Here is a 27,991-nt window from a genome sequence, read left to right on the forward strand (position 1 = left end):
ACTTCAATGCTGTAACAATGCACCCATAACACTGTTTCTGCAAATGAAACAATTTTAAGTGAAAAGTGTGCAAAGCTGAAAGCTTTTTGATAGCTCTTAATGGGAACAGAAATTAAAGTGTAGTTGTGTCTTTTAATGTACCACTCAATCAAATAGCTCTGCATTTTACCTTCAGTAATTAGGGCTAAAATTATTTGATATAGTCTTCTTTCTGCTGAGGGCTTTTTGGTTTTGTTTTCTGTTCCTTTTCAATAAAATGCTTGTTAATGATGGGAAGGACTGTTTTTACAGCTTACTCAAGGTCAGGTATCACTTAAAGTTTGGGATTTCCAGCATAATACCAGTCTTACCCCAGGTTTTAAAAACAGCTGCATTTCATAAAAGTTTGAGTGCTGACACTCCTGCTGCAAAGCTTTTTGGCTGTAATGCTGCTGTGTTCTGTGAAATAACTGTCTGGAAGGAACAACTATTGGAACATGGCAAAGGCAATCTGCTTTGCACACATAACAGACAGGCTAAATGACAGGAGCCCTGCCTGAGGAGCTCCAGATTGCTGCTGCACTAATGGATACCTGGCTGCCCAGACTGATGCCCAGATCTTTTTGTGTCTACAGCTGTGTGTAAACAAGGATGTAATTTGCTCCATGGGGGCTGCAGTGTACCTGGGGAATGCAAGTAAGTCTGCATGCTTGAGTATCTTTTTTTGGGGGGGGGGGGGAAGCACTGATCTCTCAAGTATCCTCGTTGTATATTGCTACTTCTCAATAAGTCTACTTTGAAATGGAAAAATTCTGTACAAGAACATGGATAGAAATGGATTTGAAGTAGAGGTCTTGTGTCTAAGAACTGCATATACTCTGAACTGTTTTGTGATGCTATGCTATTTTTTGCCTCTATAGGACTAAACAGATTTGCTTCATGTAGTTCAAAACTTATTGAATGAGAAAATCAATATTTTTATTATTATTTTCAAAATCTTTAGGATGTTTAATCTCTATATATTTGTTCCTCTCAAATGGAAAGGGAAAGCTTGCTCTTTGGACTGTTAGAGGAGCAAATGCTCACAGTCCTAGAGCACTCAATTACATTTTGATGGCCAAAATATAAATGTTGCTGTTTCAAGAACAAAAGAGGTTTGGTAAAATAGAGACACAGTAGCAACCCCAGCCTAAACTTTCTCCGCCAGGTAAATTTTTTTGGTCCCTAAATGTGAGAGAACAGAGTGAAATGTTCCCTTAACTTTGTGGTGCAGCTGAAGCAGGCTGTGATAGCAAGGGCAGTTGATTGTTTTCCTGTAAAGGTTCAGGCATTCAATGTAGTAGGTCAAGGGGAAGTGGGTGTTATTTTTACTCTGGCTGTTGAAGAAATGGGACAGGTCCACTTGCAAGTTTGGGATCCTGTGTGAAGTTGAGTTTATTTGTGGTTAGAGTGGTATGCACCATTGTAAGGGTGGATTCACATGGTGGTTCCTGATTGAGCTGTGTTGAACCTGCTTGATTGGAACGATGCGAAACTGAGCTGTGGCTGCCAGAACCCCTGAGAGCTGACAAATACCACTTTGTGACAAGCTGTGACAGTTTAAGGCAATTTGGCTTCATCCCTCTGGCTACTGCAGCCTCCACAGAAGTGGCAGAAATGGGATGCAGATAGTCCAGCTTAGCTGGGCTTGAGCTGCCAGTTCATGAACTGTGGTAGGTGACACGAAGACAAGTCTCATCCTGCTGCAGAACCTCATGTTTTTAACACTGGGGGATGGCAGATAACAAAGCAAACCTTAAATCCTTGCAGCACAGAGTGGTTTCTTACTGCCCTGAAACTTGCATCAGATGCTGCTGACTTCTTGGAAGGTTTGTTGTGTTGTAGCCCTCTGGTCTGACTGAGAAGTGTAAATTTCAAGTGCAGGACTTCAGTTTGTGTGTGGTTTCACTTCTCAAGCTATAAAAATGGCTTAAATTTTTTTTTCAAGGAAGATGTTTAAATGATGGGTTCCCTTTTGTGTAAGAATATTTATATATAAAGTTATTTGTCATTTTTCAATTTCACTAAGTATCTTCCTTGTGATTTCAACTATTGGGTGCTCCTACTGCTGTTGGGCATTTTTTGTTAGAAGTAGAGATTGTTGTTGAGAGCTGGACCAGTATCATTTCTGCCTGAAGAAGAAACACTCCTTCCCTTGAGCCTTCCAAGAATGCATTTGTTCCCCTTGAGCCTATTTTAATGAATCTTGATTCATGTAGGGGTTTCTGGTGTCCTGTAGGTGTCAAAGTAGCATCCTAGGAGCCTGTGAATATTTGCTTTTTGAATGCAAGAAGTCTTTGACTAAATATGTAAAAGAAACAGATTTAAACAAGTACAAAGCAGTACTTTTGGTTGCGTTTTTTTTTTTTTGGTTTTTTTTTTTTTTTTTTTTTTTGTTTTGTTTTTTTTTTAATGGGGGTTGGTGTAGTTTCCTTTTTAACTTCCTTTTCTCTGTGATACCAGCTGGATGTGAGAAGGCAGAAGCTGGAGAAGGAGGAGGGAGGTTTCAAGAAGGGAATATAAAACCTGGGTGCTGTTACCTTTTCAAGGGGGCTGTCAACAGGTGATCTCACATGGCAAAGCCTTTCCTTGCAGCCTGGAGCTGATGGGAAGAAGCATTTGGGGTTGTAAATCCAGGTGTTCCCCTGCAATCCACCCAGTTAAACTGAGCCCACAAAAATAACCCTGAATCTACTGAAGGACTCTGTCCAGGTATCTTGCTATTGTCATGGGTGATTCTCTCACCTGGAAGAAAGCACAGAGGGAAGGAATAGTGGATTATTGTGTGCAGTTTATCTCATTTCTTGATGCCTGTCTGCTCAAGTCAGAGCTGTGATCAGCAAACTGAAGGAAAACAATGGCTTTTCTCTGTGTGGCTACTCTTTGTAATATTGCAGAAAGGTCTTAGCTATATTTTTAATGGTGATTTGGTAGCTTGAGTGTGTTCACACACAGGCTTTAAATTGTGTTTTTAAATAGTACTCTGTCATAGTTATTAGACTATATTGGAAATGTTGCTTTTAACCAAAATGGATAATATTTTCTGTAGAAAAATGATGCTGGCCTAAAAATAAACAAGGCTTACAGACATGACCTTTATCTTCAGCTGTACAAAGGAAGCTGTTATTTAAAAGAAACTGCTATGTTTGGTGCTATTGAATTTTAATCTAGATTCCTTCATCCTGGTTTCTGGACAGCTGCCACTGTAATTTAACAGGTGAAAACAATGTCCTTTTTTAATTCAGAAAGAAAATGAAAATGTGAGAAAAAATATGGGTGTGAGGTAGTTGGGAACCAGCTGGTGCCAAAAGCTACTTCATTGCCAAAACTTACAGTGCTATTAGTAAATAGAAAAGCTGGAAAATGGCTTCCATCTTCAACTTGCATAAATGTGGAGTTAACTTAGAGGTTCCAAGGCTTCAACCAAGGTCTCAAGAAAAGATGTGTCCTCCATCTTTTATGTTCCAGTGTAATTTAGAGTAATTCTTTGATTAAAAGTTACACTACAATCAGAAGTAGCTGAATGACCTGAGACTGTTAATAGAGGCTGTGTCACTGGTTCTGGGTGTGCATTATCTGTTGGTCAAGTTCATGTACCCATATGCTTTGACAAAGTTACAGTGTTGAAATGCTTTTCCATTTCTTCTTTGTTTCCATCAAATGGAAAATAACTAGGGATGACCAGAAATCTCAAAATGACCTGATGTAGGAAATGATTTTGTGGTGTGGCTGGGTCTAGGTGTTGTATTTTTGTCATTGTAGAGGCAATTCAGCAAAAATAAAAGTTTCCTGAATAAAGATGAAAAAATACACCCTTGAGGAAATCAAAAGCAACTTAGCTGATGTTGCAAGGATGGAAGAATGCCACCATCCCAAAGAGAAAACAAACCAGTCTTTACCACAGTGCATAAAGAAAGACAATAAACTTTGGTCTGTAGTGGCAGGATAAATGGTCTTTCTTTTTTATTGACTTCACCAGGCCAAAGAAATAGGAGGGATTATCAAAGACACAACATTGCAGAGCCTTGATGCTGATACTCTTTGTATGTTTTTGCATCATTTAAAGTACTTTGTTAAATCCCATTAAGCTGTCTAGAGGATAATGAAGTTTGATCTAATGGCTCATATCTGGCTTGGGTTCAATGACCTCATGAAATTAGCAGAGTTGAATGTAAAGAAACCACCAGTGACAGTCTCTTTCCTTGATTAAAACTGCTGACCTGGGTATGTTTGGTACCACTCATAAGCTGTCACTAGGCTTAACAGCTCAATCTTTCACTTCCTTGTTATCCAGAGTGCTATGGCTTTGGTTGAGGTCCAGATAGGCCTCATATCTGGCTTACATTGTCATAGCCCTGCCAGGATGTGGCATTTTCAGAAGTCTTTCTACTTTTCTTATTGCCTTTGAATGTTGGTTTCTCATCTGAAAACAAAACAAGAGAAGTTGAATCCCTAACACTGCTCAGCTTGTGTTCTGCAGCCATGGTAAGAGCCAGGTTTTGTCCTGGGAAATGCCAGTCTTACTTTCCACAACTGATATGAAAACTTCTTTAGAGTGTGCAGACTAACTGAAATGAATTAGAAATGGGGTCATTAATAGTACTCTAATGTGAATTCTGTGCAAGGTGGACCAAGCAAGGGTACTATTTTTAAAAGAACTTTTAATATAAATTAAGGTTTGTGTGGTTTGAACTGACTTGTTTAAACAAAACCAAACAAACATAAAATCACCAAAACTGTAAAACTAAAACTGTCACAGATAGTTCTAGAACATGTACCTTATCTTTGCCCCATGGAAAAAGTTTTCTCAAGCTTTCTGCCCATGCCATGCCTTTTGTAGTCCTTGTGTTCCCCTTCAGCAGTCCTGCAGTGCCTGCAAAGGCTGTAGGCATCTCCCAAGTGATTTTGCTCCCTTCATCTGTCACTTTACACACCCTGCTCAGCTGTTATCCAGTACTTTCTTTAGAGATGCAGAAAAGCTGGAGCTGCAAAATGAGCTACAACTACCTGGAGTATTGGTGGTGTAAAAAGTGTTCTAGTGAGTCTTTGTTAAATCTTAGACTTCTCAGAGGCTATCCAATATCACTGATGTCTCACTTGTGGTTTGTAATAGTTGGGTGGATAACATGTTTAACATCAATCCTGGGGAACTATGTCTAAACATTTTATTAAAAAAAAAACCCAACATCTGGATTCTTGTAAATTCCTTCTTGGGTATAAAGTGATCTGGTGAGGCTTTTCAAAACAGGTTGTTATTGAAAGACTGTAGAGGACTAGCAGAAGGTCCTATAGAGCTGAAAGAAAAAGGAAATAAAATTCCAGCTTCTAACAATTGGGAGAAGGTAAGAGATGGGGATCTTTCACTGGTGTTCCTGAATGGAATTATTAGAAATCTCATAGGCTGCTCTGAGCAGTAAACTAGAAAAAAAACTTGGTTGGAGCAGTGTGCTTAGCTGCTTTGGCATCTGACCAGCTCAATTCCAGCAATGCTGCACTGCCCATGATCCCTAAAAAGTGTGAGGCTGCTGTTTGGCCCTGCACTTGGTACCATGACTGGGACATCTCCTGTCTCCTTTTTGGTGTAAGATATCCTATCACAACTTCAGGTCTCCAAGATCTTGTAAAAGTCTTACCATTGCTGTGTCTTTGCACATGTTGAGTTCTCCTGCCTGGTGTTACAACTAGTGTGCTTTTTTTTTTTTCTTTTATGTCCTAATGGTGAGCCCTTAGGGAATGTTGGCAAGCCTTTCACAAGTAGACACCTTAAGTTACATAAAGAATCTCATGTTTTGCTTCTTTATTGGTCAAGGAACTGAGGCATGCTCTGCATGAGTGGGTTGGAGGGTATAGAACATATCCTAAAGGTGGATCTGCATCCAGGAGAGGTGAGTGGGTGTGCAGGAAGGAAAAACATGTAGTGCTTGAACTTGTGTCTGCAGCAGTGTGGAGGAGAGCAGCTGAACTAGAACAGCAGATCAAAGCAGTGCAGAGAACTCAATATCACACTCCAAACACTTCAGGACTTTTAATTTTAGACTCTCTAGTCTGTTCTTGTGGCCTGAGTGCCTGTTTGCAGCTGGAACACATTGGGTGTGCTCCTGGCATACATTGTCTGATGTTACCTTAGTTTAACCTAAGAGGAATCCAATTCCTTTGTTCCAGAACAGCTCTGTGATGTGAACTAACACACCAGCAACAGGAATGATCGGGCAGTTCACGTAAAAAGCATGTTCCTGGTGTGAACCAATGCAAATACAGGCACACCCTTAGAGCCACTTATGTAACTTAACTGAGCGATGTTTTGGCTAAAAACTTTTGAACCATCCCCTCTTTTAACTTGTTCTCAAAATACTGGAGTTCTACAAAGTACTGGAGTGAGACTGTTAGCTTTCAATAACTTCCTTTATTAGAGGAGAAAAATGTTTGTAGGGAAAGGTTTGTATCTTTTGGTGTGATAAGAAGGCTGGGGGTGAGAGGAAAAGATAACAAGCTTTCAGGTAATTAAATTATTTGAGCTCATTAATGAGTATGTTTTCCTTTGCTATTCACAAAATTATCTTGCCTATTTTGAAGGTAGGAAAGTGGGCAAAGTGTTTTTGTGACAAGTTTTAGTGAATGAGTACTGTACTGCTTATTAACATTGAATCCAGATGCTCAGAGTTGTAGGATCTAACAGCTGGGCAATATTGCTGCCTGCTGTGCAACAAGTAATCTCCTAAAAGTTTAAACAGACTTTCTTATGGTTATTTTAAGTAAATAACTAATATAAAGCTATTGTTCTGGCCTATGCAACACCATCCTGTTCACGTCACTAGAAAATTTAGTGGTTTTCTATTTAAGAGGGCTATTTCTCCCCCACCCCTGAATGATGCATTTTGCTTCTGCTCTTAATGTCACTGTTTTTGCTTTGTTTTCCTGTATTGAGTTTTTTGGCCCCAGCTTCCACTTGAAACATGATTGGGAAGAGGCTCCTTCCAAAAAGTCTGCTTATCAAAAGGTGTAAGAATACCTCACAATGATGTTGTCTTCACTCTTTGTATGATGAGCAACATATCAGTGAGGTGTAACCTGTGATATTTAATGGTTTGAACCACATTGCCTACATCCTCCCTAAGATTTTTTTAAAATTTATTTTTAGGCCCCATATTCTTGCAATGACTTCAGGAATAGACTTCAGTTTGGTGGTTCAGGTGTATTTCTGCATGAAGTGCTGACAAAACTCTGTAAGTAGGTGTAGAACAGAATTTACAGAGCTTTTTTTTTAAGGTTAACAAGCATAGATTAGTCATGGGATGAGGTGTGCAATACAAAGTTTCTCAGTTGAACTTTCTGCACAGAAGGATCAGGATTCTCAAATAACCAGGAGAATAAACCACATATGAAGATAGTACAGAAGAGCTGAGTTTAAGCTGACCACTGAGGGCACCCGGATTTTCTGCTGTGGTGGCAGAAGCATCCTCCTTTTGGATGAGGAGGAGTTAATCATTCAAGGTGCTGAGGAGCCGTGGTTCACAGACCTTCAGAATCTGAGTACATCTCTTCACCTTTCCATATCACTTCTATAATTGCCACTGTAGGATTTGACATAAATTTATGGAGTCTGGACAACATCTCCAGGGTCATGTAGTCCCCTCTTTCCCCAAGGAGGTCTAGTTATTCCTATCTAGTTAGTTCCATCTGATTTGGAAACGTTCAGTTTCAACCTAGCTCTTACTAAATAAGAGTTGTTGTTAAAACAAACTTCCTCAAAGGAAAGCAAAGGCCACTGTCAGCTTTTTCCTTAATTAGATCTCTTTGAGAAGAACATAAGGAAAGCATATTTCTATAGAAAAATTCTCTATTAGACTTGATAAGTTTTGGTTTTGAATGACCCCAGGAAAAATAAAAACACCAAATGTTCTGTTTCATGCTTTTTTTCCCCACTTTCCCCACCTCTGAGTACAGATGTGACTGTGAACTGTGTGTTCAAAGTTCTGACTTTGAACTGTGTGTAGTGATGAGTGCTTTTGTAGGATTCCCTGATGTCAAATTTACCTCTTTAAATGCACTGAAATTTACTGTAGAAAGTCCTTTCTCCTGAAATTTAGCTGTTTGAAGCCCCACTGAGCTGAATTATTGTGGCTTTTTCTGCTTGACAATGACAGTAGTATTTTTTCTGCACAGTTGCAGTTTTTCTGATCTGCCTATTGAAGGGTTGTCTAGAATTTTTGCTCATGTTAACTCCTGCCCACCCCCACCTCCAGCCTTTTGTTTGAATTCTCATTTTTCTTTTGCCTCCAGACTCTCATCTAAGGAAAATGGATGCTGTGAAGTGTGCCTGTAGAATTACCAGATCTCTTCTCCAAGTTGTTGGTTTTGAGATAACCAACAATTGTTCTTCTCTCCCAATTACACTCTGTTGTGACCCAAGGGGATGCTTTAGTCTGGGAGCAGATGCCTGTGCTTCAGCCTTCCATCAGGAAGTTACTAAACTGTAACAATCTATTTATGGTAGCTTCTTTGTACTGCTAATAACCCAGCAAGGGCTAAGATTAAGCCAGGTCTGATTTTTGTTTTGCGTGTGCTGGACTGTGAAGACAACTTTGAGCTGATGAAGTCAGCAGAGGGGAAGGACAAAGGAAGTAGAATCTTGATTCCAATAAGAATTTTCTTTGTCTGTTGAACAATGAGAATCCTTATAGATTCTCTATATTTGGCTTTCTTATTTTGTCAGATGTGAAGAATTTAGAATTGCTTTTTAGTTGATTCTTGACTGGGATGGGAGGGCAGGGAAGAAGTAACTTTAGCCCACTATTAGCTGCACTGACTGTTTCCTTTTGGCTTTTGCACAAGTAGTTGGTACTTGAAAAGGAATTCTGGTTTGAATTTTTTTGTTTGTTTTTTTTTCCTAAATGATGTTGAATTTGTGTTTGTACCATTTGGACTTCTCATAGTAAATCATTAATAATTTTATCTGTTTTTTTTTCTTGATATTTTTGTCATAAATGACACGTTCATACCCATAAATGACATAGAACATACCAATTTCTGGGTAGGTTTACCTTTATTGATCCCATCTTGCTCTTGGGGTGGGCTGAGATCCATATCAGCTCTAACTTTTCAGAAGGAAGTGGAATTAATGCTGCTCTAGCACCTGTTAATGTAGGATGCGACCAGACTTCCTGTTCAAGAGGAAATCCTAATTTACTCTTCCTTGTATACTGAAGGCTGATCAGCTTACCACATAGTAACCTTTTGACTTGTAAACATTATGTTCTTTTGGACTGCTTTTAGCCTCTAGAAATCATTTCCCTCAGGCATGGTGGTAACTCTAACAGTAAACTTTGACTGTGTTGAATATCATGAAAAAGCAGCAACTTTTTTTCTGCTGAAGTAACTTTAATGTCACCAAGCATAGCTAGAAACTCAAGTAGGTGCTTAAGATGCCTTCAAGTTCTCGAAGGTGGCTGTATTTTTCTTTGCATTCTTAAGCACTGCTGCACTGTCAAACAAAGAAACTTGTTATCCATGGGCTATGGAGAATAAATTGAGTTACTGTGATTATTTGCTTTGTGATGCAGACTTTCAGCTCTTGAAAATGCTTGTTGTATGTGGGTGGGGAGTTGGCTCTGGCTGGGATAGTCATGGTGAATCACTGGCAGTAGTGCCAGGTTTGGCATGGATGAAGATTTGGGTCGGGGCCAGTAAAGTAAGTTGCAGTGCTTTTTTTATTATTACCATCCTCTGAAAAGATTTTTCTGTCCTTGAGGAGGAAGGAAGAGATCAAATTTAGCAAGAGCAGTATTTGTTTCCTCTTGCTGCTGCTGCAGCCAAAGAAAGAGGCTTCTAAAATGTGAGTGTTCTCCAGGCTTCTGCCAGCCCTGCTCAGAGGAGCATCAAGGCCTCTGGGCTGGGTTCTCAGCTGAGATCTTGGAGCTTTTCAGGGCAGGAGCAGGTACTGGGACAGGAGCTCAAAGTAGCTCTAGAACTTGTATGAAAAGAATGGTCTTGCAGAGATTCTGCATCTAGAGTCCTTACTTCCAATGCAAACAGTAAGGGTTTAAATACTGTACTTCCATCACAGCTTGTTCTGCTCCTCTGGGGATTGATCCAGGATACTGAAACAGTGGAAGGGGATTGATTCACAAGGAACCAAGACTCCTCATTTACACTTCTCTTCCTTGTCTTCTCTCACTGCCCCCCCAAAGACTTGATTTAAATAGTATAAAAGAGCATAAAATAAATTATGTGGAAAATAAAATGGTCATGTCAAATCTAAAAAATGTAGTTTCATTTCTAATTTTTTTTTCCTCTAGGCAATAGGACTGCACTGTTGTGCATGTGCTCAACTCTCATTCAATGTGATCTCTTTATTGCTAGTATGTTTTTTGAATTCTGTATAAGAAATACACTCTTAACAGACAGAGCATTTCTTTTGTTGGCCCAAAAGAGCAAGCTTAATATTTCTTGGTAATTTAAATATATGTGAAATATAAATATGTTTTTAAAAATCATTACCCTATGCCCTTCCCCCCTGTAGCATAAACAGTTGCTTCTTTTAATGGAGTTCTGATGCAGATTAACATAAAGATACCAGTCTCAGAAGAAATCTTGTGGGGAAATTTCAACTCTAAACCAAATGAATTATTAATGGCTTTTGTTTCTGTTCTCACTCCTCCTTTCTCCAAAAAGTACTTTTTCCATAGTGCCAGTAGAGAACACTGAGTATATAATAGAATAAATCTGTGAAAAAAGGTTTTCTTGAGAAACCAGGCATTGAGAAAATTATCAAGACTGCTGCTTTTCTGGCTGCCCTGGCCTTTTAAGGCTGTAGCACTCTATAGCAAATTGGCTATTATCTTGAAATCTCTCTTTACAGAAAAACACTGTGGTGCTCAATGCAGTAAGCCAGCAGTCTCCTGAAAATCAATTTCAGCTTTCTTGTATCAATCACAAGTTTTGTCCTAGTGTGAGATGATTATGTGAAGATGGGACTTCTTGTGAAAGACCAACTAATTCATGTCCAGTTCTCATAACGTGTAGTGCTTGGTGGTGTTTGTTGCCATTGTGTGTAACCCATCTGAGCAGGATGAGTTCCCATAAAGGATGTTCAACAGGACTAGTTGTGTCCCTTCTAAACAGGATAAAGTGTTGTTATCTGTTGCACATTGACCAGTTGGCCTTGTTCTTGAGAATGGTAAGTGTAGTGTTGTAAATACATGTAATGCTGATGATGAAGCATCATGTTGCTAACTTTTAACATGTGAACTTACATCTTAGGTGTCATTATGGTTGGCAAGGACAGTTCTGTGATGAGTGTGTCCGCTACCCAGGCTGTGCTCATGGGAGCTGTAATGAACCATGGCAGTGTAATTGTGAAACCAACTGGGGTGGCCTGCTCTGTAACAAAGGTACTTAACATTAATGTACAGGAAAAATAAGTTAAATTGCATGATTAACTGATAACTCATTAACCCCTTTTCTTTTCTGCCAGTGTGCAACTACCCGAGTGTTTCTGTGCCTTAATTCTTGTGTGGCAGATGGTGCCTAGGCATCAGAAATATAGGAAGTTCAAGACAAAAGGCTCGGAATTGTCCTGACTCTTCTAACTCCTGCAATTGTCTCTTGTTCATTTTTCCCTGTTCTGTGGATAGTTACCAGATCACAGGCTAGGCACTGGAATATGGGGATGATGTGGGTGAAGGATGTTCGAGCCAGAAAGGCATCTGTGTGTCTGGAATGGTGTGATGTGTGTTCCCTGCTGACTGAGCCTGTTCTCTGTGCAGATCTGAATTACTGTGGGAATCACCACCCGTGCCTGAACGGCGGCACCTGCATGAACACGGAGCCGGACGAGTATCGCTGCGCCTGCCCCGACGGCTACTCGGGCAAGAACTGCGAGATCGGTACGTGGCACACCTCCCTGGGACACCTGCACTGCCCCAGCACTGCTGCATTGCCTCTCCTTTCTGGGGCCTGAGCATGGCTGTTCAAAATATCACCAAACACAACAGAGATGCTGCACCAGTTTCCCTTTAGATAAGACTGAGACTATTTCTTCCCTTTGACTTCTCTTCCTTAATCCAAATATGCAGTTGGGCTGTAGTCTCATGCAATAGGGAAAGCCATGTGTCTAACCTGTTGCCTTACTCCCTGCTGCCCATTTTCTTGTCTTCTGCCTTGCTGGCAGGCATGCATCTTTTCCAAGCTGGGGACTAAGAAAGGTGGTGGTGATGGACACCTCAGCTCCTACTCTGATGTGGAGCTTTGGCCCCATTTTTAGTTTGCTGAATGTGTTGACTATGCTTTTTAATCAACTGAAACTCAATCTTTTAATGTGGGACTTCTAATATATTTAGATTAGTAATGAAATGTTAACTCCTATGGAAATGTGCTCAAACTCTCTTACAGAGTCACCTTGAGCAGTCTGAACAAAAAGTGTCTTCCTTGTGCCTATTGGCAAAATGGAGGAGAGCATTTAGACCACATTTATGAGGAAGTATGGCTTTGCCTTTAACAGATCTGTGTCTTGAAAAACTGCTTCCTATCTCAACCACATACAAAGATAGCATGTTGCTTTTTTCTATCTGTGTATGTGTTACTGTGTTACACAAAGACCAAAATGTTCATGTTCTAGGGACAGTTTTGGTCTCTGGAGACTTTTCTTGGTTATTCTCACTTTGGAGATAAATGGACAGTGTGCAGTTTCTAGTTCTTTCATATTTTGCTTCATATAGTGGTTAGTTGGGTGCTCTTTTTCTTTGTCATGATGCATTGTTTAATCCTTTTTTGAAATGTGATGTTCACAGCTTCTCACTATGAATTTTGCTGTTCTTGATAGTTAAAATTTTAGGTGGAAAGAACCTTTTTTTTTCCACTTCATTGCTTGGCCTTAAGTTCACTAAACTATTATAAGCAGAAGGTTTTTGGAGTTAATCAGGATACAAATCTTTGAACTTCCTAGAGCTCTATGTGGTATTAAAGATACCATCAAAACTTAAATTTTGCTTCAGCTGGTAGATCATGATGTAAGTTTAGGCTAAAATGGAGGAAATCTTGCCATAGCCTGTCCTGAAAGCTGTGGGGGAGTAACTTGTTTTTTTAGTGAGGAGACAGTGAAAAGGGAGCCATATACTTGTTGAGATCTACAGTGATTTTTAACAGTAGGTTGGTGTGTGAGCTGCATTAGGTACTGGTACAAAAAGACTTCCTTGGCTTCTGAGAGGGGAAGTTACCAAAAAGAAGTTACAAAAAGCTTGTCCCTCCTCGACCTGATGGTTTTGTGGAGCCTCTGTACTGTTACAGCCCTACATGGAGTGACAAGCAGCATCACTGCCTGTGAGCACTTCTATTCCCTGCTGTTTCCAAGAGCAGTGCTAGAATGAAGCTAAACAGACCTTAAACTACTACAGCTCAGACCTCTGCAACAGACCTCTGCATACAGGTCTGTTTTTCCTCACTGAATTTAAAAGAAGTGCTGGAGTGCTCTGGAGGTGGAAGTGCATGGCTAGAAGCAGAGTGTCAGTGGGGAACTTAACTGGAATTGAAATAGAGTGAGCTATCTGTGCTTAGGCCTTCAAGTCATTAGGTGGGAAGGATGATACATCTTCAGTGAAATCCTGCTTCATTTTCATCCTGGGAATCTTAACTCTCTGCAGGTGGAAGAGGAAGGCTCCAAACTTCTGTACTGGTATCTCTCCACTGTTATTTATCTAGGTTACTTTTACCCAATGCAACTTTTAACTGCAAGTTCTCCTTAATTGGTACTGGAAGAGTATTTAGCAAGAATTTCTTTCCTCCTTTCTCCCCAGCTGAGCATGCTTGTGTATCTAATCCCTGTGCTAATGGTGGAATTTGTCACGAAATTTCGTCAGGCTTCAAGTGTCACTGCCCATCGGGGTGGAGTGGACCAACATGTGCTATTGGTGGGTATGGGTTTGCTGGTGACTGACCTGTTGGGTTGGAAGGGTTGATGCTTGGTGATAACATGCTCTGTGGGTGTGGAATTTGGTGGTAGTCTTTCACTTTCCCTGTCTTTTAACAGCTGAGCATTGGCAGAGTGAAAAGAGGAGGGTTCTGTGCAGCCCACAGTATTGACTCAATGCAGTTGAGATTTGTTATCAAAAAGTTATCAGAAGAATAGCTGGACTCTATCCAAAGAAATGCCTTTTGCCAAAGCTTGTTTGTCAATTCCTGACTTAGCCAGTCTGAAGCAAAATACAGAATAGTTTCATTTTGAGAAATATAAATGTGAAGGTCAAAGGTTCTCCCTTTCTTTAATCACAGAAAAGTAGATTTGCACACTTAAATGCTTAAGTGTCTGGTTCAGAGGACAGAGAAGTGGTTGAAATGTATTGTGGGGCTGCATTAGGTTTGCATGTTGCCTGTAATTTGAACACAGGTGGCTTACCTGTTTTCAAACAGCAACTGTCCTCAAAAAAAAAAAAAAACCAACCCCAAAAACCAAACCAAAACCCTGAAAATTACCAACCACTGAACCAAAACTAGCTAAATATGTGTCACAATCTAAAGACATGACTTTCAATGATCATGCAAATCATAGGTAGGTTATTAGGTTATCTGATTCTTGTTTGAAGATGTTTGCTCATCTTTTCTGTCACAAAAATGTGAGAAATCCTAACTAAAAAATTGGGTTAGCTGTGTTAGTCTGTGCCTAGGCTTCTTTGCACGTTCTCCCCCTTCATCTCAAGCTAACTTTGAAGCAGAGCCTGTGAAGCCAAGCTTTGGGCTGTGTGATGGAGTCCCCCTTTGCCTTTGCAGATATTGATGAGTGTGCCTCGAACCCCTGTGCTCAGGGAGGGACCTGCATTGATGGTGTCAATGCCTTCGAGTGCATCTGTCCACAGCAGTGGATTGGAGCAACTTGCCAGCTTGGTAAGTAATTCTACAGCTTTGGAGACCACTGGAGATTATTCCTAAACAATTAATAACTCTGTGTGTTTCTGGCATGGGTTTTGTTGAAGAAAATGTAGAATATGTGTGTTGTTATTGGTATTTTAGCTTCTCTTTAGCAGATCTCAAAGCCAGAAGTTTCAAGTGGATCTGTAAATATTTAAGCCCCAATTTAAGCTTACTTGTAATAGGTCTTTTAGAATGCCCCATAACTTTTCTGTTGCAAAATGCAGCACTGGTGATGGTAACTCCTTTTCCATGGTGGCAGAACAGTGACTAAGCTTGTGGAGGCCAGAGAGGGATTTTCCCTGACTAACAAATTGTCTTTTTGAGTTTGGCCAAGGGAAGAGTAAGATAACATGCATGTGCTACTATGGGCAAGCGTGCATTAAAATCCTGTGGTATGTAAATGGTTTTAGTGCCCTACCAATGTTTAATGTGAGCTTCTGATGCTGGGATTGCATGGACACTTTGCTTGGTGCTGTGGTAATCTGTTTCTGGGTTTGTTCTTTATTCTATTCTTTATTTTCTCTTCTTTCACAGATGCTAATGAGTGTGAGGGGAAACCCTGTGTTAATGCTTACTCTTGCAAAAATCTCATTGGTGGATATTACTGTGACTGCATTCCAGGATGGACAGGAGTAAATTGTCATATCAGTTAGTATTTCTTTAGTATGTATGTTGACAGTAGGATGCTTTGTTCTTTAGAAAAAAATATTATAAGTGATAGTTTACGTACTTTAACAAGAAAAAATACCTGTTCTCAGGATTTTTCTAACTTATAGCAATGTAAATTGAAAATAGTGTTTGAAAATGTATTTTGAAAGGTAATTGGTATTAAAGTGATCTTAGAGATACACTTTAATAAATATTTTGACTCTTACATGTTTCAGAATAATATATACTGATTCCATTTAAAATACTTTAAGGCTGAAATGTTTTATATTAAATTATATTGATATGTCATCTAGTAGAAGTATAGAATGTTGTTTTCTATTGGTTATTCTCAAAAAATAAGGATCTTTTTAAGACATCAAGAATCTTTCCTTTCCATTGGAACATGTAGAAAAGAAGCCTTTTTGAAAATCACTTGTTCTCCATTTTTATGCTAAACCTATACTTTACAGCTTAGTCTTGCAGTCTAAATTCTAATGCTTTGCATATTTTATCCATAGATATAAATGACTGTCATGGACAGTGCCAGCATGGAGGGACTTGCAAGGTAACTCTTGTTCAATACATTCCATGTTGAAAATTAATCTTTGTCTGACTGGTTATGAGTTTTATAGTTTGCAATTAAAGTTTGGTTAAATAAGTTCAAATGTTAAAGATGTAACACTGTACTTGTAGAGTCTTGCACCCATTTCACATAATAAAATTCTGTGGTGCTACTGCTGTTCACAAATCCAGAATACAGAAGTAACTTGCATTTTTGTGTGCCAATTTTGTCAATAAACATATCCTTCTTTTTGCTTCTTTTCCCTGCTCTGTGAAGGATGAAGTGAACGGATACCACTGCTTGTGCCCTCGTGGTTTCACAGGAAAAAACTGTGAGATAGAAACCAACGAGTGTGAGAGCAATCCCTGCCAGAACGGGGGCCGCTGCAAAGACCTGGTGAATGGATTCACTTGCCTGTGTTCCCAGGGATTCTCAGGAGTCTTCTGCGAGGTGAGGCCAGTGCAGACATTACTGCAATGCTTGTCATGGACTGAATTCCTGAAAGAAATATATCTCTGGGTTTAAATGGGAGTAACCCAGAGCTGGAGCGTCACTGCCTGCCGTAGCTGTTACCTGATACTCTGAATAAGCAAATTTGTTGTGCAGCGCTGTCATAGTAGCTGGAACACTTGAATTTGCAGCCTGATAAACTGCAAGTTGTTGTATGTAGGTGTTGGCCTTCCTAAGGGCTTTAAGGCTGTGCAAGTATTCCTTAAGCTTGAAATGTTTTCTTTTGCAATTTTCAGGACCTTTTATCCTTTTGTTACACTGGAGTGCTTTAGGTTCTCATCCTAATAATGCTGAGGCACATAATTGAATTACCCTTCAACTAATCCTACTGCTATTGGCAGGAGTAGAATAATTATATATCAATTATTTGTATTATATATAATGGTGATGATTAACATAATTACTAAAGGCAGGCAGATAGACAAGTATTAGCTCTCAGAACTCTGTCTGAGATCATTATAGGAACATGGAGTTCTAGTGCTTAAGGACTCAGATCTGAAATATTGAAGTCTTAGTGGTAATTCCTGAAGTAATTCATGGTAAAGATATTCCTCTTTTCTTGGGAGGACATTAGGCTTTTCAGGGTAAAATTATTTTGCATGAAGTATTCACTTTCTGGCTTTTGCTGATAGTCACATTCATCTGGATGTTATGCTTAGTATCAAGTGGAGGCACTAGGCTAGAATTTTGTTGGATTAGCTCCAGAAATTTTTTGTAGAGGATATTGGAGTGATCTCTCTTAAACACTGAACTAATTTTATTCTATGTTATTTGCATTATTAAAGAAGTAGGGCCCTCATTTTAGTCAAAATTTAGATACCAACCAGTTTAATCAAACTGGTGCAGCACCTAATAGCTCATAAACTGTTTCTGCATAAGGATCATAACTTCAGTGCTGTACTCTGGGCTGATTCATACAATACTGTGTAATTAAAGTTTTAGCAAATGTGCTTGAATAATAGGGGGGAGTTGGCTGCTTGCCTTGTGTGCTGCAGGAAATATCTACCATTGATTCCAGATGCTAAAGTACCAGCTACTGAACTTGCATTGGGAAGGGGAAATTTACACTAATGGAAGGAAACAAATGGAGACATCTGATAGAGGAGATCTGAGAATCTTTCTCAGACCATAGCTATATTTTTATAGCTTGCTTTGAATGTTGTGTGGGAGCACGAAATGGTTTGCTAAAAATTTTCTGTTGTGACTGGAATTGTATGTGCTTCTCTGAATTAAATACTTAACACCATTTGTGTTCCTTCTCCTTTGGCTAGTTTGGCATTTTTCTCCTATTTAGGTACTGAACTGCTAAAAATAGGGATTAAAACCTCTATTGGCCTTAGCTTTTCAACTTTACAGACATGAAATTATCTTTCTCCCAAGAGAGAGATGTGAAGAAGGAAAAACTAACTGGAGGGGGAGAAAAGTAGTCCTAAAGAAAAATATTTTGGAGGAAAGATATGTGATGTAAAAATGTCCCTTTTGAGGCTGCCTTGTGGATTTTGAGACCAATTTAGGGCATCACGAATCAGTGATCTTGTGTGTCAGTCTAAAGGAGAAAGCAGCAGAATGGTTTTGCCACAGCAATGTTCATGTTAAATGTTGTATTATGAAGGCAAAGTTTAAATTTTGCTCTCTGGATCAGATGGTCAGATTTCAAAGTGCATTTCATGTAACTGTGTAAAGTGGTGTAGTGATGGTACTTTTTAAAATAAGGCCTTGAGAAGCTGAGTCTAACTAGACCTACTTAGAGCAGGAGGTGGGGAGTAGCTGACCTCTAGAGGTCCCTTCCAAGCTGTGTGGTTTTATAATAAATTCTATGTGTTAATTGAGATGGGAAGAGAATTTGCTCTAGGGGATGGGATTTTATTCAGGTTCTGTGCATTTTAAGTCTCTTGCAGACAGAAAGCTGACAAGTGCACTTGTGTTTAACTTGCCTTGTGGCACTTGGTATGTGGGTGTGAAGGACAGACAAGTGACTTATAATGATCCTGAGAAGTTGCAGTAAGGTGTCTCCTAATGGCTTAAGTAATTATTCACTGAGTTATTGCAAATGTGCTTATTCAGCCTCCTCCAAAGGAGTACTTTTTTAGCAGTGTCAGACATGCTTTGTATTAGGATAGACTAAAGTAAGCTGAAGTTTCTGTCTTGCAGGGTGGAATGCAATATTTATGATTCATAAACCTTAAAACTTGAGGTTCCTTGTACATTCATCTGTGTCTCTGGCAAAGCAGATAATGCTGCTTACTCCTGGGAAATGAAGCAGCTGCTGCTAACTGTGGTCTCTCTCTTACAGATGGATATTGATCTCTGTGAGCCTAACCCTTGCCAGAATGGGGCTAAATGTTATGATCTGGGAGGAGATTATTACTGTGCCTGCCCTGATGACTATGATGGAAAAAATTGTTCTCATCTCAAGGACCACTGCAAGAACAATTCTTGTAAAGGTAACTGCTGTTGTCCATAAATCTGTCTTGGTGGTGGTACATTTAAAAAAAGGCATTTTGGGGAATAGTATAATGCAGAAATGGTTTTATTTCACTCACTTAGACTTCATAAAATAGTGAGGCAGTGAGAGGAAGTGCTCTTCATTTATGAAGAGCTTGATGGTGACTTATAAAATCATAATTAGTTTTAATTCTTGTAAAACTTCTTTTAAAACTAAAATCTGGTTGGTGATAGAGATCATTAGTCTAAAGACCTCACTTCTTTTTCAGTAATAGACAGCTGTACAATAGAAGTCTTCACTAATGCTACCCAGGAAGGAATCCGTTTCATTTCATCCAATGTTTGTGGGCCTCATGGACGGTGCATTAGTCAGCCAGGAGGGAATTTCACTTGTGCCTGTGACAGAGGCTTTACTGGAACATACTGTCATGAAAGTAAGTAGGAGCTCGTAAAAGATTATTCTTTTTGCTATAAATTTATTTGAAAGTTAGTGTTATGAAGGTTTACAACATAAAATAAAACATTTAGATGTCAGTAAAGTTGCAGAAGGTGCTGTTTCAGATGTACTGCTTGAAATTGTTTCTTCTGGTAGCAGTCTTTGTAGAGTAGTGGTTTGCATTTCCTCTGTGATAGAAAACTGGTTTTAGTCCAGCTTCAGTGTAAATGTGTTTGTAGCCACTGCCTTTATGCACAATCTTACAAGCTACAGATTTCTCCAAAATGAGAACACAAAGAGGGGAGCAGAACTTGTATTGCTGGTCTGGGTGTTTTTAAACCCCTGAATATTCTTGCCAGGTAAGTGTAATGCTCTGGTTGGACTTGACTTGTTATATGTGAGACAATACAGCCAGAAACCCTATCAGGCTTGAAAACAGATGTTTGAACTTTTTTTTTTTTTTTTGCATGTACAAATGCAGCAATAACTCTGTGCTGCTTTTCCTAGAGACAAAAATGTAGATCAATCCTCTGAGTAGGTGAAAACAGCTTTGAGCAATAATTGTTGACTTTTTGTTGCAGATATCAATGACTGTCTTGGGAAACCTTGCAAGAATGGTGGGACATGCATTGATGAAGTTGATTCATTTAGATGTTTCTGCTCAAGTGGCTGGGAAGGAGAGCTGTGTGACACAAGTGAGTACTGCTCAGTGTTGCAGGGCCAAATGATGCGGCCTTGTTGTAACAGAGATGGTTGGCATGTGCTTAATAATGGGGTAGTTTCTCTGTTCCATAATTGTTTTATTTGCAGAAGCATTTTCAGAAATACCTTTAGGTAGCTGCTCTAAAAGCCTCAGCTCCTTTACTAGGAGCAGAATCTGATTCTTTGGTATAGTTCAGCATTTATTTCAGGAGGAGAAAACTTTTTGTCCTGGGGACAGGCAAGAGTGCTGGCCAGGAAGTGAACTGGGCCAGTTCATGGTTAAGACACCTCAGAGGAAACTGCAGTTGTTTCTTTTTCTGCTCTGAACGAAGCCTGTTCTAAAACATGATGGCAAGGACTTGCTGAGACTTATTACAGGACATGCATCAATTAAGATGTGAAATACTTTCTGAGCAGCTTTTGGCAGCTATTGCTGTCAGAAGAGCCTTTTGTGTGGTCTAGATGAAGTTTGTTCTGGAATAGTTATGTTCCCCCTATTAAAATGTTTATTTCAAGTGAAAGGAGCTTTCTCTAAAATCCATAATTGTGTAAGTATGTCTAATGTGTGCACATATGTATGTATGTGGTTAAGCCGCCTCTAATGGCTGTAAATCTGTATTTTAAAACAGAACAAAGGAGCCTTAGCTGGCTCTCTCATCTCCCAGCATGTCCTGTGCTGGGGCTCCTTTTCAGGACTTTGTGGTCCCTAGTAGAAAGCTCTTTCTGAAGTTCAGAATACAGCTGTTTGTAAAAACCAAGCTACTTTTGGTGCTTTACTGGGAAGCCATACTGAATGTTCCTAAGCTGTCAGAAAGTCATAATTCATGTTGTTCTGTATTAAATCAAAGTATTTTCCGTGCTTGTATAAAGATAACCTCATAATAATGAGGATTGCTGTCTTCCTAGGTAGTACAAAATGTATTTTCTTTATAAAGAGATTTTTTTTTCTGTTTTCTCATGGCCTTGGCTGAGCTAGATCATCTAATTTGAATAACTGGATTTTTTTTAGATTTCAATGACTGTTCTCCTAACCCATGTCACAACGGTGGCCGATGCATTGATTTGGTAAATGACTTCTATTGTGAGTGCAAGAATGACTGGAAAGGCAAAACTTGTCACTCACGTAAGTGTTCCTTGCTTTGATCTTTAGAGTACCCAAAGATTTATTTTCTTCTCGTGGGACTGGAGTTCCTGAAATTTAAAATAAAACAATCACAGTGGAAAAAATAGGTGCACTTTCCTTACCCCTTCCAGTTTCCCAGTCACAAAATGGAACATTTAAAAAATGTATTCCTTCATGCAGTGAAACAGTTTTGTGAGAGATGTCCTTAGCTTCCATTCTTTGGGTTGTTTATTGTAATACAGTGAGCAGAACAATGTGTTTCTGATACTGGTGCATTTAAATACAAAGTCTCTTTAATTTTGTGATTTAAAAGTACCTTCAGCAAGACCAGTGGAAATTAAAACTGCTTTGTTGTGCTGTGTAGGTGAATACCAGTGTGATGCGAACACTTGCAGTAATGGTGGGACGTGCTATGATGATGGGGACACATTCCGCTGCTCATGTCCTCCAGAGTGGATAGGAAGTACTTGCAACACTGGTAAGCTTTTAAAATTTTCTACATATGAAGCAGAGAAATGTTTATTTAAACAACTGTTTAGTAAACAGACACACTGTTCAGGCTGGCCAGTTCAAAGCTGTTCCAGTTGGGTGGTGACTGAAATTTAAATAATTTCTTCCACTCACCTGACATGATACTGATTTTTAGGAAGCAGTTCTTCTCTGGCTTCTTATATGGTCTTTTCCATAGCTTCTTTCCTAAGCAGTTTTATAAAACTTGGACTTGTGTATTGACTTTTCTCTTGGTCTTTAGAGGCCCTATATAAAGATTTTCCTGGGAATTTATTGCAGAGTCCCCAGGTTTGTGACCGTGAGGTGTATAAGCAGGTATACCAGGAAAAATTAAGCAGTTCTTCCTGAGGGATTTGCAGAGTTAATGCCTGCTGTAGGGAACTACTTGATTTTTTTTTTTCCCTTTGGAGACTGAATGTAGTATCTGTGGTGCATCTTTCTGAAAATGAAACTTCCATTATGATCAGAAAGTCGAATGAAGATCATTTAATGGAGTTTTTCTACTTTTTTAGATACAATTGCAGCTTTTAACCAAAACCTGAGCTTTAAGTACTTGTATTTTATTGCAAAGAACACCTCACAGCCTGGGTAACTCACTGCCAAAGTAATAATTTAGCAGTACTTGAAGAATGCTTACACAAATGGGGCAGAAAGGAGGTAATTCCTTCTTATTAAAATTTCATGGTTCAGTTAAACAATTGAATTGGGACCATGGTGAAGGTGGGTGAGAGACTGTCATGTGATTGAGTATTTCTGAAGGTTTTTTGAAAGTTTTTAACTGTTGACTTAAATGCTGTTTAGGACTGTGACACTGACATACCCAGATGATAGGTACTCTTTGTTTTCTGGGCTAACAGGCACTTTTTCTGTTTTCAAAGCTAAAAACAGCAGCTGTATTCTGAACCCTTGCATGAATGGCGGAACGTGTGTTGGCAGCGGGGATTCCTTCTCGTGCATCTGCAAGGAAGGATGGGAAGGACGCACATGCACACAGAGTGAGGCTTTTCTCCTTCTTCCCCTGCATCCCCCTGGGATATTGGGAGTGTCTGGCAGAGAGCTGTTAACTGAAACAAAGCAAGTTTATGGGGTTCATGTGCCAAAATATCTGAATCATTCAGAGTGGGAGGTAGGTAAAGAAGACGATGCTCGAGTAATGAATGGAGAGTTTGTTGTGCTGCTTTTTGCATCCAGTCTCTGCCAAAATAAGACTCTCGACATTCTATAAAAATTATAATTTTGGAAATGTGTGCAGAGCAGAAAAAATCCTCACAGAAATAATAATTTTAATAATGAAGAGTATCTGGAAGGCAGGCAGTAGTGTATAAGCTGTTTTCTCTGAGGATAGCAGTTAAGTACTTTGGCATACCAAGACAATGAATTGGCTAGGTGGAGTAAAGCCTGCAACCTCGATTTTTATTTTTTCCCCCAAGGTGTGACTTTGGGAGTGGGAGGGAAACTCTAAATTTGAGTTCTGTTTTTATGCTGCCTACTGTTGATATGATAATTGAACTTTTTTTTTTTCAAGTGTGGAAGAAAACACTCATTTCTGTCTATTTCTTTATTTATCAAATATAGTGGCTTCTGAACTATAGTGTTATATTTTAGAAAATAAATTGTGCCACTATTTACACTAGCCAATATTCTTTTTTCTAGATACCAATGACTGCAACCCTCATCCATGGTAAGTACATGAACTCCAGTCCTGTACCTATTGTGAAAATACAAATGAGCACAGTAATATGGATTTACATTACAGATTGGAACTAATTTTACTCTAAAATAATTGAAGCCAGCCTCTGTAAAATATCTTATAACCATTTTTTTTTTGCTGTGCCATATTCCTTGACAGCACCAAAGACCACAAAACAAGCTGAGTTGATTCATGTATGAACAAATAAAGTATTTTAGTGTAGTCTCCATGGTGGAACTGACCAATAAATTACAATGATAGGAAGTGAATCACATGCAATAACATTTGAAGCATTTGTAATTGGGTAGAGTAAAAAATGAGAAATCAAAACCTGTTAGTTTACTGTAAATAATTTTAAATAATATAAAAATGTCCTGTTGGACCAATTACTATGTATAAACATTTTTAAAAACAAAACTGAATTTTTGGGAGAGAAATGGGAATATTTTAAATACAGAGGCTGCTATTTATGATTGAAGAGGGAAAAAACTGATGTGGATGAAACAATCTGCCTTATCTTTCTCAGTTATCTGCTCTGATGCCATCATCTGTGCTTCATGTATTAAAAAAGCAACCAAATTTAGAAAGCCTTGGACTTTCTTTGTATTCCCTTGAAAGTGCTGTTCTACCTCTCTGAATTCTGTGCATGTGCTTCCTCATGCATCTGTAGGATGTTGCTGTTTAGCTGCAGACTTGCTAAGCAATATTGTTTATCTAGCTTTATGCTTTTGCTCTTGACAGAAATACATTGTCCCCCTAAAGAGCAGCAGAAACTTTAATTAACAGAGCTTTAATTGACCAGTGGAGCAGTGTAGATGGCTTTTTAAGCACCTTTTTTATTCACAGTTACAACGGAGGGATCTGTGTCGATGGAGTGAACTGGTTCCGATGTGAATGCGCCCCTGGCTTTGCTGGTCCTGACTGCAGAATCAGTAAGTACCTGGCTGGTTGTGCCACTGTGCACAAATTGGAAAGAACACCTGGTGAGCCTTTTTGCATTAGCTCAGCTGAATTCCAAATAATGAAGCAGAAGCCACCTGTTAGCCAGGTATTGATACCTTGTAAATAATAGCAGGTTATGGTCTGTTACTCATTTCATTAATTGGCACTGAAATGAGTTGGCTTAAATCATGCTTAAAGACTTGATTGCTAGATTTTCCTGGATAATTCTGAGGTTTCTGGGGTGCTGGCTTCATAGAAACTTAAATTTTAAATATTTCTCTGTTGATAAATATCTTGTTGGTAAAGATGTCATATATCTGAATGTGTTCCACCTAATGTAAGAAACCAGAATGCACTGAGACATTCCAAATGGAAACAAAAACATTGAGTGTAGTGCTGGCACATGAATAACAGAAGTATGATAAAGGTCTTTCAAGGCTAGAAAACAAACCTGTTACACTGCAATTATTCTGAAGGGTAGAGGCCAAAAAGAAGGAGAAAAACAGACCCTGAAGTATCTTGAAGTGTTGTAGAGCAAGCTGGTGGGGGATTTTTGTTGTTTGGTTGGTTTTTTGCATAGTTTTGGTTTTGTCTTTTTAAAGGAATTTTATCATTTTAACTTTAATGGATATATACCTTTTTTATTTTTTTTTTTACTTTCTGCTTTGGAAGCTCAGACTTTGTATATTCTGTAGCCTCAAGGCTTCTGGGCTTGGTCCTTCCACTCCTTCAGTATGATGATGTGCTTTCAAGTTCATTCTCATTCTGGCATAGAGCAAACAAGCCAGCACTTCTGGGTGGAAGGCAGCACTTGTGGAAGCATCAGCTCAGTGTTGTCTCAGTTCAGAACCAGGCATGGCAATCATTGTGTGTCTAAATCCAGATACCCAGAAAAGGATATTGAATTCTCCTTGCCTGCTCCTTTTCCCCTTAAGGCTAGGATGTCACAAATACAAATACTTTGCATTTGTAATGGAGCTGCAGACATTTTTTTACTTGTTTAGACTGGTATAGATGGAAGGAGTAGCTTTGAGAAAAAATGCCTTTTGTGACTGATTCAAAAACAGAGTTAAATCACCTTTTTCAGCATACAGAGGCTGGAGAATCTTAAACTTATATAGTGTGAAGACAGGAGGAAAGAGTAATTGAACCCTGTTGAAGTTTAGATCTTAGTTAGAAGATCTTAGAAGTTTAGATCACTTTTGAAGGAAGTTAAAATAGAACCAAAAGCCCTCCCATATCTGTTGGATTGTTGTACATTGCCTACAAGTGTAGCAATCTCACTATTGCCATTTTTCATGTTCATTTTCAAAGTCCTGTACTTTAAAATGAGCTGATACCATGTATTGGACCAGAACTGGTGTTTAAACAGTTTTCTCTGGGGTTGGAAAGGGCATTCATACTCAATGGAAGAAAACTTTCAAAAGATGCTTTGGAAGAGAGATGTTTCTGGTTGAAAATGAAGCAGTTGGTGCCTGTAGCTCACAACTTGATGTGCTGGTTTCTGTTGCATAAATCAGTATTGGTCACTTCCCCAGGATAACAAATGACACATTGCTGTCCACTGAATGGACCATGCTTCCCTGCCTTTTTCCATTGGTTTCTGTGGCTAAGCCTCTGAGTCTGAAGGTTTTTTAAAGAGGGCTTTATGCTAAGTATCTATGTATTAAATTAATCTACTCACTATTTCAAGGTCATTAATGTTCATCAAACGTGTGTTACAAACTAAACTGTTACTCTTCTGCCTTTTGGTCACTTGTATTACAGCAAGTCACTTCTTTGAGCATTGTTGAGCAAGATCATTGTTCAGCTCTTGCACTCTGATAACTTCATGAAAACACATGCTTTTTTTTGTGTGAAGCCTAAATGTCTGAGATTAGTGCCAGAACAGGATGTGGGACTTGTTCTGTAGCTGAATGTGGACAAGGCATTAACACCTTCAGCTGTCCAACACCTCTGCTCTGTGAGATCAGTCAGCATATGACTGCTGTTTTGATTACCAGAACTTCAATTAGAGTGCAATTATGAGAAATCTGTTGCAGGGTATTGCTGAAATGGCAGGACTGTTCAATTACAACATTAATTCTGTAGCCACACTGTCCCCTGCTTTTAAAGAAAAGGAGGTACTGTTAGATTACACCTCAGTAAATTATTAATTACAATGTCCTGTGTCCTTGTCACTGAGTTTTACCTATTTTCTGTCCAGATATTGATGAATGCCAGTCTTCTCCTTGTGGGTATGGTGCCACCTGTATAGATGAAATAAATGGATACCGATGCACTTGTCCTCCTGGAAGAATTGGTCCTAGATGCCAAGAAGGTATTCTGATATCTGCTATCAACCTTTACCCAAAACACAATAGAGCACAATGTAGCCAGTATAAAGTTTATACAATAGTCTGATATGTAAGGAATAGTAGCTAATATTTTTAATTTAAATTTGTATAGTATTTATTATATAACTTGAAGTGTCTGAATGTGCTTTTTGGGTTGTTTTTTCTCTTTAGTGATTGGAATTGGAAAGCCTTGCTGGCTTAAAGGAATGACCTTTCCCCATGGCAGCCGGTGGGAGCAGGAGTGCAACAGCTGCCACTGTTTGGATGGACGTATTGACTGCACCAAGGTAGGCATTTTGGCCTATTTTCTTAAAAGCTAAAACAAACTCATTGTTCTTGATGCACAAGTTAGTCTTTGTCTCCTCTAAATTTCCCTTGTTTTTTTTTTTGGTTTTTTTTTTTTTTTTTAAGTTGCTTCCTGTAAAAGCAGTTATGGATTGTCCTTAGTATCATGAGTTACTGTCCTGCTGTCAACCTGCTAGAACAGGCTCTCTAGACCACTTGTAGAAAATAAAATATGAGCTGGAATAAAGAATAAATAAATCACACTGCTGAAGCTTTGCAAACACAGTTTTAGAACTCCTAATTCTGTGAAATTGAGTGAGTTCCATAGGTGGGGGACATGTAGGAAGAAATTTTTCACTGAGTATTAACTGCCTTTTTGTATTGTTCTTCATTAGCTTTATGAATTGAGAGCTTTCAACCTTTGTATGTTTAGTGTGAACTAGATCCTAGTGGTTTTGTGACTGAGGAAAAGACCTAAATGCAGTTTGAACATGTGCCTTAAATTCAACTCATCCATGTGTGGTATTTGATTTCTTCCATGTGTAATGGAACACTTGCAGACAATTGTGCTAGTAGCTGTGCAGTACTATGTAGGCTCTTAAAAGCTTTGTGGAATTGTAGAATATCTTGAGTTTGAAGGGATCCCCAGGGATCATCCAAGTCCAGTTCCTGGAATGGAGCTGTGTTGGGAAATTGCTGCACCCCAGTAATTTGTGGGTACCAGCAAACTGTTACCATTTGGGAGCATGGTTGGAGTGGTTGTGCTTATCACCAGTGTGCATCAGCTCTCAACATATTCTGCATTCTCTGGCAGGGTCTCAGTTGTGAATATCGAGGAAATTAATCTTCATGTTGATATTGCTCTTTCTATATTGTAGAAGCC

At 39.0% G+C, this 27,991-nt stretch overlaps 1 protein-coding gene across 2 annotated transcripts in view; it reads left to right on the plus strand.

Annotated features, from left to right (window-relative positions):
- Positions 1-27,991, plus strand: part of JAG2 (jagged canonical Notch ligand 2) — a 68,519-nt gene that overhangs the window by 33,112 nt on the left and 7,416 nt on the right. Inside the window, exons 5-22 of one of the 2 annotated variants that reach the window (XM_063159803.1) lie at positions 615-675; positions 11,278-11,408; positions 11,784-11,903; positions 13,809-13,922; positions 14,779-14,892; positions 15,454-15,567; positions 16,086-16,132; positions 16,406-16,579; positions 18,933-19,083; positions 19,354-19,518; positions 20,102-20,215; positions 21,232-21,345; positions 21,710-21,823; positions 22,734-22,850; positions 23,509-23,536; positions 24,392-24,477; positions 26,694-26,807; positions 26,995-27,110. In XM_063159803.1, the coding sequence (XP_063015873.1) occupies positions 615-675; positions 11,278-11,408; positions 11,784-11,903; positions 13,809-13,922; positions 14,779-14,892; positions 15,454-15,567; positions 16,086-16,132; positions 16,406-16,579; positions 18,933-19,083; positions 19,354-19,518; positions 20,102-20,215; positions 21,232-21,345; positions 21,710-21,823; positions 22,734-22,850; positions 23,509-23,536; positions 24,392-24,477; positions 26,694-26,807; positions 26,995-27,110 (1,994 nt within the window). The remainder of the gene's footprint in view (positions 1-614; positions 676-11,277; positions 11,409-11,783; positions 11,904-13,808; positions 13,923-14,778; positions 14,893-15,453; positions 15,568-16,085; positions 16,133-16,405; positions 16,580-18,932; positions 19,084-19,353; positions 19,519-20,101; positions 20,216-21,231; positions 21,346-21,709; positions 21,824-22,733; positions 22,851-23,508; positions 23,537-24,391; positions 24,478-26,693; positions 26,808-26,994; positions 27,111-27,991) is intronic. The other variant, XM_063159804.1, reaches the window with a different exon arrangement.

The sequence above is a fragment of the Melospiza melodia genome, chromosome 6 (assembly GCF_035770615.1).
Source record: "Melospiza melodia melodia isolate bMelMel2 chromosome 6, bMelMel2.pri, whole genome shotgun sequence".
In the NCBI taxonomy this organism is placed as follows: Eukaryota; Metazoa; Chordata; class Aves; order Passeriformes; family Passerellidae; genus Melospiza; species Melospiza melodia.